The 15,098-nt window shown below is 41.9% G+C and overlaps 1 protein-coding gene across 15 annotated transcripts in view; it reads right to left on the minus strand.

Moving 5' to 3' along the window:
* Positions 1-15,098, minus strand: part of Gm2396 (predicted gene 2396) — a 78,830-nt gene that overhangs the window by 9,116 nt on the left and 54,616 nt on the right. For 5 of the 15 annotated variants that reach the window (XR_003948399.1, XM_017313723.2, XM_030244785.1 and 2 more), the window contains 8 exons: positions 12,877-12,947; positions 12,118-12,142; positions 11,115-11,228; positions 5,245-5,358; positions 3,109-3,176; positions 2,644-2,668; positions 502-569; positions 24-48 (listed from right to left, as the gene is read on the minus strand). Coding sequence is in view for 8 of the 15 variants with exons in the window: in XM_017313723.2 (XP_017169212.1) it covers positions 24-48; positions 502-569; positions 2,644-2,668; positions 3,109-3,176; positions 5,245-5,358; positions 11,115-11,228; positions 12,118-12,142; positions 12,877-12,947 (510 nt within the window). In the remaining 7 variants the exon portion in view is untranslated. The remainder of the gene's footprint in view (positions 1-23; positions 49-501; positions 570-2,643; positions 2,669-3,108; positions 3,177-5,244; positions 5,359-11,114; positions 11,229-12,117; positions 12,143-12,876; positions 12,948-15,098) is intronic. The other 10 variants (XR_003948400.1, XR_003948401.1, XM_017313727.2 and 7 more) reach the window with 7 other exon arrangements.

Genomic DNA, 15,098 nt, shown 5'->3' on the forward strand with positions numbered 1-15,098 from the left:
GTAAGGAGTTAAATAATACTTACAGCTTTGAGATTCTTCCAAGGAACCCTGAAATTACAGGAAAAAAAAAGACATTATGAGGACAAATCCATGTGACTTGTAGGCATATGTTTTTATTTCTCTTCCTAAGTACTAAAAAGGTGTGGTACTGCCAACATTAGTAGACGGCAAAAGAGATAAGGTATATCTGTGACAAACCCACCTCTTTTGTGAGTGATGCATCTTTAACTTCCGTTCAGTCATCAACTGCAAAGTAGTCAATTCAAGGAAGAGCATCATTTCCAAGAGGGATGGGTGCTAGCATCCATTCTGGACCTGACTGTGCCATTCAAAAAAGCTCTTTCCCCATAAGGCTTTTATTGATAAGTGACTATTCCATGATCCCAGAAAACAGAGCATAGTATGCATAACAATGCTACCATATTTTGAGAGCCAAACTCAAACGAAATAGGAAATTCAGACAGCAACATTTCTATTTTCGCCAAAGAAAAGTCACCTTACCTCATCAAGATATTCCAACTCTTCTTCTCTATAAAATATCTCCTTAATTTCAGGTGCATTGTGACTGCCTAGGAAGACAGAGTAACTGTGAACAGCTGGTGGCTGTGGGCCATGGCTTCCTTAGAGAGCACTGCTTAACTTATACAACAGGATGTCTGTGCTCTAAAGGCTAGATTGAGTGGCTATTGGAGCATCCTCAGTGAAAGCACTGAGTCAATGAGGAGCAAGGAAGAGAAGAAAATGGATCACTTGCACTGTGCTGATAGCAAAAGATGACAGCAAGAAAGTCTTCCAATGTTTCAAGTCTCTTACTCATATCAATCATTTGAAGACCAGAGAGTTGGTCTTCTAAGACCAAGAAATATGAGTTTAAACTTATGCTAGGTTGCATCTAGTAGGAACTCTCAAGGATAATCTCTCGAGGATCAGATAATCTAGGGTACCCAATGGAATATGGCTTATAGAGTGCCAGCAGTGAACATAAGAAAATAAAGACTATGAAAATGTCTCCCCTCTGCAATACATCTGTGTACCCCAGAACCCTGAAAACCAAGTGAGGTTCACAGCAACCCCGAAGGTGATTGCTCAATTACAATGAACTACATGGCATTTAACCTTCAGTGGTGTCATGCTTCACTCCTCAGCTCAGTGCATGGACTACAACGGGACGGGCATATATCAGGGAAAGGACTACCTCAGAAATTGTGTTGGAGCAGGACTGAGGTGGGGTTACTGCATAGCATTTCTCTGGAGCAGACATTATTTTTAGAGTGGACCAATAGATCTACATATTTTCTGTCCTTGGATGAGAAAAGAATTTTACCAAGTAATCTGCTGCACAAAGATTGCACTAACCATGTTTTTCTGGTAGTTTCTTCAGTGGCAAACATTCCATAGAATGGAATCACAATGAAATGAATAGTGTGGGGATGATCTACATGCTTCCCACATTCTTTTCACAATCTAAAACCAACACTTGTGGAGGACAATGTACACACACACACACACACACACACACTTACACACACACACACACATACAAACACACACACACACGAATGGTGTTCAGAAGACATGATTTTGAGAGAGAACAAGGTAGGGAGTATGGGGATGGTCAGAAACAGAAAAAAGAAAACTGACATGATTTAATTAAAGAAAAGTTTTAAAGCTCAGTATGCGTAATTGTTAGCACTAGATTTGTGCCACAAAGAGGTGTTTTTCAGAATTGCAGAGGACTGTTTAACTGAATCTTTCCTTGGTGATTGGCAAGCAAGTTTGGAAAATCTTATTTCTCACAGTGCTATAATCAAGTATACTATAGTACTCCAGTAATTTTATTTTTATATTTCAGGTCAGCTTCTTAAAGGAGTCTAAAACCTACTGATGTAGCCACCTTAGGGTCCTTCATGATTGCTTTTTACTTCAAAGAACTGTGTAAAAAGACCAGACACAGCAGGGAGTCTTCGGACTTTTCACATGAATGCTTTCAAGCATCTGTGGCAATATCTTAGTTTACATATGCAGTCAACTGGACAGCAGACACAACTCTTCATGGATGGGCAGCACCCCTGAACTACATGCTGCACTCTCAGCCATGATGCTATTGTCTTCAGATCTTCTTAGATGAATGGAAGGCTCAACCAAGGAAGCAAGGGCATCCCACAGCATGAACAGACTCATGTTTTCACTTTCTCTCTGTATACAGTTTTGAGAGCCAGGAATTCTTAGGTTGTTTTCTGAAGCAAGGATGATATCCAGGCACAAATGCCAAGGAGACCAATGAGATAATAAACTATAAATTTCAATTAAAGTGTGAACTATGTCTCCCATAAACCATAACACCACACAGGATCTCATATGCTCAAAATCAGAGGTCACTGAAGCACACAACCCACAGCATTCTCTGTGTACACAGTCTCACGGAAACCTATGCGAAAATTTGACTATAAAAGTATATCTAGAAGAACCTTAAAAAATAAAACAAAACAAAACAAAACAAAACAAAACCTCCAAAAAAAACTTGATGCCTTGCTTCCTGAAATAACAAGTTGGTTGGCCCAACAAAGAGAAGCCAGTAAGAGATGCCACACCTGTCTTAGCAGTTATATTTTCTTTCTCAGCAAGGAGTTAAATAATACTTACAGCTTTGAGATTCTTCCAAGGAACCCTGAAATTACAGAAAAAAAAAAAAAGACATTATGAGGACAACTCCATGTGACTTGTAGGCACATGTCTTTATTTCTCTTCCTTGGTACTGAAAAGGCATGGTACTGCCAAAAGAGGTAAGGTATATCTGTGACAAACCCACATCATTTGTGAATGATGCATCTTTAATTTCCGTTCAGTCATCAACTGCAAAGTAGTCAATTCAAGGAAGAACATCATTTCCAAGACGGATGGGTGCTAGCATCCATTCTGGACCTAACTGTGCCATTCACAAAAGTTCTTTCCCCATAAGGCTTTTATTGATAAGGGACTATTCCATGATCCCAGAAAACAGAGCATAGTATGCATAACAATGCTACCATATTTTGAGAGCCAAACTCAAACGAAATAGGAAATTCAGACAGCAACATTTCTATTTTCGCCAAAGAAAAGTCACCTTACCTCATCAAGATATTCCAACTCTTCTTCTCTATAAAATATCTCCTTAATTTCAGGTGCATTGTGACTCCCTAGGAAGACAGAGTAACTGTGAACAGCTGGTGGCTGTGGGCCATGACTTCCTTAGAGAGCACTGCTTAACTTATACAACAGGATGTCTGTGCTCTAAAGGCTAGATTGAGTGGCTATTGGAGCATCCTCAGTGAAAGCACTGAGTCAATGAGGAGCAAGGAAGAGAAGAAAATGGATCACTTGCACTGTGCTGATAGCAAAAGATGACAGCAAGAAAGTCTTCCAATGTTTCAAGTCTCTTACTCATATCAATCACTTGAAGACCAGAGAGTTGGTCTTCTAAGACCAAGAAATATGAGTTTAAACTTATGCTAGGTTGCATCTAGTAGGAACTCTCAAGGATAATCTCTCGAGGATTAGATAATCCAGGGTACCTTTCAGATATGATTTCTCTGTGTAGCTGTCCTGAAACTTGTTCTGTAGACCAGGCTGGCCTTGAACTCAGAGATATACCTGCCTCTTCCTCCCAAGTGCTGGGATGAAAAGTGTGTGCCAGTACACCAGGCCATTCTATTCTTCTCTCTCTCTCTCTCTCTCTCTCTCTCTCTCTCTCTCTCTCTCTCTCTCTCTCTCTCTCTCTCTCCTATCTTCGGTCTCTGTCTCTGTTTCTGCCTCTCTTTCTCTCTGTCTCTCTCCAGATGCTAAGGGAGCCCCAAACCTCATGCATTGCCAGGCACAGAGCTCAGAATCAAGGTGGTAATGATAAGGAGGAAGATGTTGGGGAAGGACAAGGGAAAGAGCTTATAAGGTGTTAGGAGAGTGAAGAGAGTGGGCTGGAGGAGAGGCCTGGGTCTTTATGGAGCACACTGCTTAGAAGCAGGAGCCCCTGGGATTACAGTAAAGACAGAATGTATTCAAATTATACAGATGGCCAAAGCTAGCAGTACACAATGAGAATGCAGGAGAAGTAGATATACCTCCCTAAATCTACTGAAGACATTTGGAGGAAACGCGGAGTTCTTATTCTAAAAGTGAAATATTCAAGTACACTAAAGCATAGAGGATAGACAGGCAATGTCCAGATAGGTCCTAGGAGGGCTGAAATCATGTTCTTAAGCCCTAGTACACGGATACTAGTTCATGGGAACTATCAAGTCCACCCTCTGCATCTTATAGATTGATCTCAGAATACATGAAAAATAAATGACCAAAGCTGGGCCAAAGTCAAGGTTCTTCCCCACCCACTAGATCAGTGGTTGTAAGACAGGGCCAGCTCTCTAATCTCCATTGACTTTGTCATGTTACATGCCAGTCAGTGCAGGGTGAGGAGAAGAGACTGCAAATGAGCTAAAAATCATAAAGTTGACCTTTATTTCCCAGGTCAAACTCCAAAGTCTTTCTGCCAATTTAGCTGTGCCATTCTCTGGGTGCCCTTGAAACGGGTCTAAACCTTGACCCATGGTTATGACCTGACACCACTTTCGGCTTCTCTTGATAGATGCTCAGCATTCTCAAGCTAAGGGGCAAATTAAAACTTTCATCCCTAGGTTGTTTTTCTCAAAGTATTTTGTTATAGGGGTGGAAAATAATTTAGGTATCATTTCCATAGACAGCTACTGCTTATCCTTATGCCCCTGAAAGAGGAAAATCAGAGAAACTTTCTGTTTTCCTTGTCCTTATGATTTCTTTCCCAATCTCTCATTCTCCCAAACACAGAGTGTACCATGACCACTGCTGGGACCTTCTTCCACTCAATCTGACCAAGAAGGATTTTTATATAATTCACCTCTACTCTGGAGATCCTTCAGATCTAATCCACATGGATCACCCACACGTGGGGGCAAGCAGTACTGAGAGTGGCTCACCTCTTCCTGCCTACATCAGGAGAAGCACACTGGCTTATCCAACATGTGCCTCAGCTTTCCTCTAGTTCATGTTATTCAATGAGAGCTGAAGTGAGCTTTAGGTACATTTGTACATTTTAGAGTTGCTATTTCTACTGATGAGATAGATACATTAGCATTTTTCATTTATTAAAATATGCTAAATCTGTTCAGTTTTACATAAGGTACACAGGATAATCAACTACTACAGATAACTGAAGCAAATCCTCAGTATTTACAGTACCTCTTTTAGTAGTTGGTTGCATTTCTTTGGATGTCCCTTCAAGGGCTGGAGGTTCCTCCGGAGCCTGGAAGGGACTTGAGTCCTTCCTATAAAATTTTCTAAAGAATGAAGAAACTGGGAATACATTCACAACAGGGAGAGTTATGTTAGCTTTATGGCAGCAAAACAGAAAATTAGTCATGGTTGTATGTTTGTAAAAATGACCTCATCCCTGTTTCCATTTAGTCATCAGCGTCAGGATGGTACTTCAGGAAAGTCACTGCATTTTGTGGTTAAGCACTACACAGACACCTTAGGCGATAGCTACACCTGTGTGGCTATGACAACACAACAAGAGCAGCAGGCCTTGAGCGTGTTATGGGCATGGTACCAGATGGGAACCATATCCTTCTGAGAAACACAAGTATCCAACGTTACTTGTATAATTCTTCTTTTCTCCAAGCTATCTCTCAAACAATGTAAGTTTCAGAAGGACTTCCCATGAAACTTTGAGGTTTAAAAGATAACTCTACATGGTAAACCATAAGGAAAAGCTCATGTATAGCAGAAATGCTCTTTGTTAAATATCAGATGTTTGTCAGAAATGAGTTTTGTTAAATACCAGAGGAATTTAGGTAGAGTCTGGTGACTGAACTCAGAGTGAGTGTTCCACTGGATCCAGATCGGTGAACATGACTGTTGTTGAGTTTTCATTTTTTTCCCTAATCATAGCTTTTACAAGTCATGGAGAACATATAGTATTGCATTAACTGAGCTGGGAAATACAGAATATTGTTCAACCTCCTATTTTTCACCTTTGGCTACTATATTATGTGGGGAGCGGGTGTGGCGGCAGTCCCAAAGGCGCCAGGGACTGCAGCTAAGTCATATGACTTGCACCTGACTTCCTCATATAAGACACAAACATCTTGAGTGCTGCGCAGGTGTACCAGGATACAGGTGAATCCAATTTGGTGGAGATTTGCCCCTGCTGCCCTGATTAGCTGAAGCTGCATGCCTGGTGAGGTGGCGTGGCCTGCTGTGCGTGGATGGGAACTGAAAGTATAAAAGAGTGAGAGGCCCAGGCTAGAGGGAGGATTATTATTCAAGAGAGGATTACTATTAGTGGGGAGATATAAAAACAAGGGAGATATAAAAACAAGGGAGATATAAAAACAAGGGAGATATAAAAACAAGGGAGATATAAACAGGGGAGATATAAACAAGGGAGATATATAAACAAGGGAGATATAGAGGAAGAAGAAATAGGACTGAATAAACATGTGCAGAAGGATCCTGTAGCAGCGTCGTTCTTCCTGGCCTGTTGAGCGCGCGCAACAAGTGGTGCCGAAACCCGGGACAAGAAACATCTTCAGGCACAAGCGAAGACCTCCTGCTACAGGAAGGATTCAGAACTGCATCACAGGGAAGAAGGGGTTAATAAAGGTTCCCATAAAACAGACTGTTGAGAAGGATCTGGCGTGGATTCAGAACTCTTCAGCTGGGGAACGGTACTAATGAAGAGAAAGAAGAAAGATGAGGACTGAATAAACTGCTGTTAGAAGGACTGGTGGTCGCATCGTTCTTGCTGGTCGAGAGCAGGCGCGACAATTGGTGGCCCGTACGGGGAACCGACTCCCCCACCGAGTTCAGAACTTTCAGCAGTCAGTGGTTGCTGGCAGGGTAAGTTCACGGTGAGTGAAACTTGCAACCCCAGGAGTTTGGGAAGGACCTCGGATAAAATAGAGGTGAGCATAAAGTTGCCAGGAAGTAGGCACAAAGTAACCCAGGAGTTTGGGAAGGACCTCGGATAAAATAGAGGTGAGCATAAAGTTGCCAAGAAGTAGGCACAAAGTAACCCAGGAGTTTGGGAAGGACCTCGGATAAAATAGAGGCAAATATAAAGTTGCCAGGAAGCAGGCACAAGGTAACGAAAGGTTCCCGGTTTGGGGACAAGTTAAGGAACTATGATAACCTCAGTGTAGTGATCAATAGATCCTCGCTGTGTAGTTATGCTTTTTTCTCCCATTGACCCTTTGTGGGTAGGTCTGATAGTTTTGGTCTTGTTTGTTCTGATATATGGACTCTGTTACTGTTTGAAACTGTGTGTAAAGGTAGTCAAGACAGGTCAGAAAATCCTTATAGAGCAACAAGAAAGTATGTCGGAAGAGAAGGGCTTAAAAAGAAAAAGGAAAAAGAAAGGAGACACAGTGTTATCAGGTGGACAGAAAGGACAAAATAAAAGAGCTGAGGCGGAGGAGGAAGGCGAATTAGCTTTGGCGTCCTCTCCCTATGCCTCCTCAGCAGCCACCTGTAGGTGGACCTTCTGTCTGGAGATTTGGAGAGGATCGAGTAGATCAGGTGTTGACGTGGGCGAGAGGGTCTGTTTGTGTGTTTCCACAGGACCAGATGGAACCTCTTTGGGTGCCGGAGAGATTGGTGAGACGCTGCAAGAATGAGGCTCCTGATCCAGTTGCCCCTGTGGATGTGGTGGATGATCCCACAAGCACAAACGATGGAGCCGAGATGGGAGATCCTTTCGGTATTCCAGAAGCTGATACCAGCTCGACATGATATTCTTTCCATGCTTTTTGATCCCTGAATTCCCCTTAAAGAGATAGCCCCGCTGGCCATCTATCCCTTGCTTCAGGGAAGATGAGTGGGGATGAGAGCCCTGGGATGTATGCTTGTTATAGTGTGTGTGTTTTGTGTTTGGCACATGTGTTAGGTGCAGCGTGTGCGGCCCGCACTTTCGCCATGGTAGCGTAGGCTTTTGCTGCAGTGGAGGCGGGACAATCTCCTCAGATTTGGTTTGCCGCTCTAAAAGAAATTATGCTGCGTTATGCCGTGGGGTGCGAGGCTAAGCACTGCACAGAGGATAGCTTGCTGTTGGCATCCTGTGGAAGGCATGTCTGATTGCATGAAGGTTCAGTGTCCTAGTTCCCTTCCCCCAGGAAAAACGACACGGGAGCTGGCCAAGACCTCTCTGGGTGATGAGCCTAAGGGATGGTTTTGTGTAGGGCCCCTATGCTTGCACACTGGGGATCAGACCTCTACCTTCACCCATGAGGCTTGCTTGCAGCAATTAAGATCTGGCCATAGGTTAATTAACATCCTGGCCTTTTGATGCACCTGCCACAAGCAAAACACAATCTCCCCAGGTGTGGCTTGGCATAATAGAGAGGTAGTCAGTGATAAGACTCCCTGGGCATGTCACCAACCTAAGACAGGGATCAAACCAATGCTGTTTGTCACCCAAGGACGGGTAAGGGGCATGGCTGCGGGGGGCTATCTACAGACATTCTCTCTGCCAAAAAAGAAAAAAGGGGGAATTGTGGGGAGCGGGTGTGGCGGCAGTCCCAAAGGCGCCAGGGACTGCAGCTAAGTCATATGACTTGCACCTGACTTCCTCATATAAGACACAAACATCTTGAGTGCTGCGCAGGTGTACCAGGATACAGGTGAATCCAATTTGGTGGAGATTTGCCCCTGCTGCCCTGATTAGCTGAAGCTGCATGCCTGGTGAGGTGGCGTGGCCTGCTGTGCGTGGATGGGAACTGAAAGTATAAAAGAGTGAGAGGCCCAGGCTAGAGGGAGGATTATTATTCAAGAGAGGATTACTATTAGTGGGGAGATATAAAAACAAGGGAGATATAAAAACAAGGGAGATATAAACAGGGGAGATATAAACAAGGGAGATATATAAACAAGGGAGATATAGAGGAAGAAGAAATAGGACTGAATAAACGTGTGCAGAAGGATCCTGTAGCAGCGTCGTTCTTCCTGGCCTGTTGAGCGCGCGCAACAATATTATATTCTTTTCATTGTGATCAAATTCTGACAGAAGCAGCTTGAGAGAGAGAGATGGTCTCTTTTAAATCCCTGACTCAAAATTGGAGTTTTATCCAAAAGGAGTGGAGAGCCATGGCTTAGTACAAATATGTGGCCTTCCTTCTGCATCTTCAACCTGTCACACACCTCCCAGTGAATGATTTGGATCAACAGGGATTATAGATTCTTATATATTTCTTAGAAATACTTAGACTCCAAATTATTTTATAAGTTTATACCATACCTGCTCTACTCTGACTCATCAAAGTCCAGCTTCTATAACCTCCTTTTCCAGGGAGCATTTGCCTCAAGCCCACTCTTTATATGTGCTTTTTTTAAATTCCCAGAAGGCCTTTAATCCAAGATTAGGCTTAAAATACCAACGTATAAAAGGATGGGTTTGAATTTATGAGTCTCTTTACTCCAGTTCAGGAGACCTGGGTTCACACAAGTGTGCCCACATGGGCACATATTATACTCAGTGGGATCAAAACTAGGTCCTTTCACATGCTAGGAATACACTGAACCAACTGGACTATACATCCTGCCCACATTAGTTCTCTGTGACAAATTCTTTTCAAGCCAAAGGCCTGACTGTGAAGGTACTTTAACACATCCAGCATCCTAGCCAAACCCTGCCTGTATAACTCAGAGTTGCCTATATAACTCAGAGTTGCCTATATAACTCAGAGTTGCCTATATAACTCAGAGTTGCAGATATAACTCAGAGTTGCAGATATAACTCAGAGTTGCAGATATAACTCAGAGTTGCCTATATAACTCACAGTTTCCTATATAACTCACAGTTGCCATATATAACTCAGAGTTGCCTATATAACTCAGAGTTGCAGATATAACTCAGAGTTGCCTATATAACTCAGAGTTGCCTATATAACACAGAGTTGCCATATATTAACTCAGAGTTGCCTAAATAACTAAGAGTTGCAGATATAACTCAGAGTAGCCTATATAACTCAGAGTTGCAGATAAAACTCAGAGTTGCGGATAAAACTCAGAGTTGCCTATATAACTCAGAGTTTCCTATATTGTTGGACTGAGTGCTCAGACTCAACAGGCAGCATGAAGACTGACCACCAGTGATAGAAGTAATATTGGAACTCAAAATTGAGATTGCATTTAAAGATGTATATATAACAAAGAGACTGATCTAGCACTACTCAATAACCAAGGGCTGACTGGAGTTCTTAGTAGACATTGCCCATAAATTGTTCATAACATGGCTCTTTGAGATCATGTTAATGTTGTCTAGTCTGTTAAGCCTTTCCACCAGTTCTAAATGTAATGAGCCATTTCTATTGTAAGTCCAGTTATCAAATACACTCAACCTATTCATTTTAATGTAGTGTCTTCCTACACTCAAACTCTCTGATCTGATCAAGCATGTGGACTTTCTCATCTACCATACTTGTGAATGTCTTCAGGGAGATAAAGAGCACTGCCCAGGCTTCTGCTGACTGTTGGTGCTTGTCAGTGCATGGGATCTCATTAGGTGGGGTTACTGGAGACAGATGCTAGGAAGCTGGAACACTCACACAGGGATTGCTGAACCCTTAATGAAGTATTCCTTGAGCTCAATGGCTACAGAGGCTGATGACTCATCTCTATACTTTGGGTAAGATTCTCCTGAGAACTGCACAAAGAAATAAATCTGCTGCCCATCGGTATGGTGAGGTTAAAACACATTTTTGTGGGTAAAATGTGTATCTTCCTTTTTGAATTGAGAAATTTGTCACTGGGGAGTGGATTGTGTAATGGGGCTAACTGTCTTGGGGAAAAACCTATGTAGTCACTGCCTGGTGCACAAAACCCACCCCCTCCCAAACAAAAGGCTTTAGAGTTGAAAGCAGTTATTGTAGACACAGGGCTATGACTGAGACCAATAACGGAATGCATTTCTAAATTCTGTGGTCGTAGTTCAGTTAAAGACATAGATATATCACCATTGTTTCCATAGGAAATATAGCCTTAAACATTTCTATAAATTGGCCTAGGAGACAAAAGAATTATCAACCATTATACAATTAGAATTGTCACAGTACCTTTATCACTCTTTCCTCTTGTTTTAGGTGAAAGAATTGTACAGCCTTGTAGTTGCCTCACCTCAGAAGGGCATATGGCTTGCTTGCATTCCATTCTTTTGAGTATTGCAGAAACTGAGAATACATTACAAAGAGGAAGTTGTGTCCACCTTTTGGTAGAAAACTCAACCAAACTAACAACTACTGAGTATTTGTGCATTTGATCTGAATGCTTGTTCCAGGTACAGTCATCAGAGTGAGACTGGTGCTTCAGGAGGATCACTACATATCGTGTACAATGAGTTAGGCATTGAATGGACATCACAGGATTCCCAGATAAAGCCTAAATATAGATGGATAAAAAAACACAGAAGAAAGAGCCTCACGACTGAGCATGCTGTGTGAGTGTGCTGCCCAATGGGCATCACTCTAACCCTTCTTAGAGCCACAAGCACAAAGTGACACCCATGCAATGGACCATCTAGAGACTACCATATCCAGGGATCTAGGGATGCACCCCATAATCAGCTTCCAAACGCTGACACCATTGCATACACTAGCAAGATTTTGCTGAAAGGACCCAGATATAGCTGTCTCTTCTGAGACTATGCCGGGGCCTAGCAAACACAGAAGTGGATGCTCACAGTCAGCTATTGGATGGATCACAGGGCTCACAATGGAAGAGCTAGAGAAAGTACCCAAAAAGCTAAATGGATCTGCAACCCTATAGGTGGAACAACATTATGAACTAACCAGTACCCCAGATCTCTTGACTCTAGCTGCATATGTATGAAAAGATGGCCTAGTCGGCCATCACGGGAAAGAGAGGCCCATTGGACATGCAAACTTCATATGCCCCAGTACAGGGGAACGTCAGGGCCAAAAAAATGGGAATGGGTGGGTAGGGAAGTGGGGGGGAGGGTATGGGGGACTTTTGGAATAGCATTGGAAATGTAATTGAAGAAAATATGTAATAAATAAATAAATAAATAAATAAATAAATAAGAGACTTGGCAATACATACTGCGTCTCCGTTTTCTTTCTTCCACCTGAAATTTAAAGGAGAGAAAAGGGTATGCAGTGCAGGTCACACTAGTTTCTGTTTGCATAGGTCTTTGAAAAATATATCAACATGTTCTTAATGCCAATCAGCATTTGTAAGTATCTTTAAGTGACAGATTATGTATTAGTATATTCGGTGAAGATATCACAGAAGACTGGAATTTCTTAGTTGTGCCACTTCCCACTTTTCCTATTTCAAAGGCCACAATAACTACCACTATCTGTTTGTCCTCTGCTCAGTGTTCTGTAAGCCACACTGCAACATGCTTGAGCAGCTTTAGAAGTCAGCTGTGGAATTAATCCCTTCAGCAATATGGTCTCTATTATTTATAGAAATGCTTATGTGTTAAGTCTTACCACTTAGCATCCCCACATGGACAAATGAAGCGTCCTCCACACTGACCTTTGTGGGACATACTGCATGTACGTCAAGGGATCCTGACATGATTGTCAACTTATAAATGAAATTTATACGTTTTTCCAAAAGAGGAACATTTTTCTCCAGAATGAAAGGTCCTATAACACAGACTGTGACACTTGACATTGGGTGCTTTGGTGCTCTGTTCAGTCAGGACCAGGCTACTACAATCCCACTTTCCCCTTGCTTAAGCTAAGTCTCTCAAGACCTAAGATAACTCTGCTCAACATTGTTGTTAAAATGGGATTTTGACTGAAGAATAAGATCACTAAAGTAACATTTCTATCTTAAAGGCCTTCTTACCGACTCAATGCTCTCTGATGTGTGTTTTTGGGCATCTTGTGCAAGTTTGTTGTCAGCATTCTCCGGTATGTCTAAGAGGACAGAAAGTGACAGTCAGCTCATGGAACTGCTTACAACTTATGCAGTATCCTTGCTTGGTGTGGGGAAAAGTGTGGGCAAATGCATGAGATTAGACCTAATGATCAAGTTGATTGGTTTGCTGCTAGCTTGTCTTCCCTTGAAGGCATATTAAAGAAAGACCTAGAGAGATATGAGTAACAGAAATACTACATTTTAAGACAGGGGGAACCCAAAGTAACATAATAATCCATCTTTGATTGTGTATTATAAAATTAAGTTTTCACACATATTTTGTATGGTGGGACACTTTTGTATTTCAGAGAACATCTTGTAGATCTCATTCTCCTCTTTTGTCATATATGTTCTAGAGATTTCAATTTCAGGTCATTGGGCGTGGTGGAGTCATCCATTTTCTTGGAAAGGACAACTCTTCTTCATAAGTGTAACCTAGGATACTCACATTACCCTGAGCAACTCTGCCCATCCATTCAGACCATGCAGATTCTGAGACAAGAGGAGTCTACAGTCTTGGGCTGTCGTGTTTGCTCTCATCTAGAACCCTTACCCCATCTCACTTCTCAGTTTCAGATCCAGGTAGTAGCCAGATCCATTTGCTTTTAGGACTTGTCTGAAACAGGATTGTTACCACATGTCTCTGTATCCACAAATTCCTCAAGAGCCAGGTAGAAGTTGGATCTGCTATTTCGCTTGGTAAATCTGACTCCATTTCCTCCTTCCCTGCTGCCTACTCCCAAATGCAGGCCAGGGATAGCAATGACATATGCATTCTGACTTACTGACGCTAACCTAGCTCCTTCACCCAAGTATATAAAAAGAGAAAAACTAAAATTATCCCTATTGTAAGGTGATGTTTATGTAAGTATAGATCTCAAAAACCCCAACAGAAATAAGCAACATTTTCAGTGAAGTGCTAGAATACAAATTCAACTTTAAAAATCAGAAACCTTTCTATATACCAATACAAAGCAAGCTGAAAAAGAGATGAAGGAAACATTCGTATTCAAGGTAACCTCCAAAATTAAATATTTAGAAGTAAATTTAAAAAGGAAGAGAAAGATAAGGGAATAAATTTAATAAGGGAAGAGATATCTACAGTGAAAACTTTATATCCCTCAAGGAGACACAAGAAAGTGGAAACCCCAATATGCTCTTGGATTGTTAGACTTAACAATGATCATACTACAAAAGAAATTCCAATAGTCAATGCAATGAAATTCAAAATCCATGTGACATTCTTCACAAAAATTCAAAAGTCCTAAAAACTCATGTGGAAGCACAAAAAGATCCAGAATAGCCAAATCTATCTTGGGCAAGTGACCATGTTGGAGGGATTAACATCCCAGATATTATGCTATATTGCAGTTTTAGTAACAAAGATAGCATAGTCATGGCACAAAGTAGATATGTATATCAATAACACACAAAACTCATGCACACAATTAAAACTTTTCATACTTGGTCATTATTCCAAATAAACACAAGCCAGCATCTTCAACAAATAGTGAGGGGAAATCAGGGAAAGTGGGGAAAGCACATGTGCAGTCATGAAATTAGAGCTTTGTCTATCATCCTGCCCCAAGTCAACTCTAAATGGATCAAAGGCCTAAAAGTGAAACCTTTTTTTTTTAATATATATTATTTTTATTATGTAATTTCCTCAATTACATTTCCAATGCTATCCCAAAAGTCCCCCCCCCCCCCACACCCCCACTCCCCTACCCACCCATTCCCATTTTTTGGCCCTGGCATTCCCCTGTACTGGGGCATATGAAGTTTGCCTGTCCAATGGGCCTCTCTTTCCAGTGATGGCTGACTAGGCCATCTTTTGATACATATGCAGCTAGAGTCAAGAGCTCCAGGGTACTGGTTAGTTCATAATGTTACACCTACAGGGTTGCAGATCTCTTTAGCTCCTTGGATACTTTCTCTAACTCCTCCATTGGGGGCCCTGTGATCCATCCAATAGTTGACTGTGAGCATCCACTTCTGTGTTTGCTAGGCCCCGGCCTAGTCTCACAAGAGACAGCTATATCACGGTCCTTGCAACAAACGCTTGCTAGTGTATGCAATGGTGTCATCGTTTGGAGGCTAATTATGGGATGGATCCCTGGATATGGCAGTCTCTAGATGGTCCATCTAAA

This window comes from Mus musculus, chromosome 9, assembly GCF_000001635.26.
Source record: "Mus musculus strain C57BL/6J chromosome 9, GRCm38.p6 C57BL/6J".
In the NCBI taxonomy this organism is placed as follows: domain Eukaryota; kingdom Metazoa; phylum Chordata; class Mammalia; order Rodentia; family Muridae; genus Mus; species Mus musculus.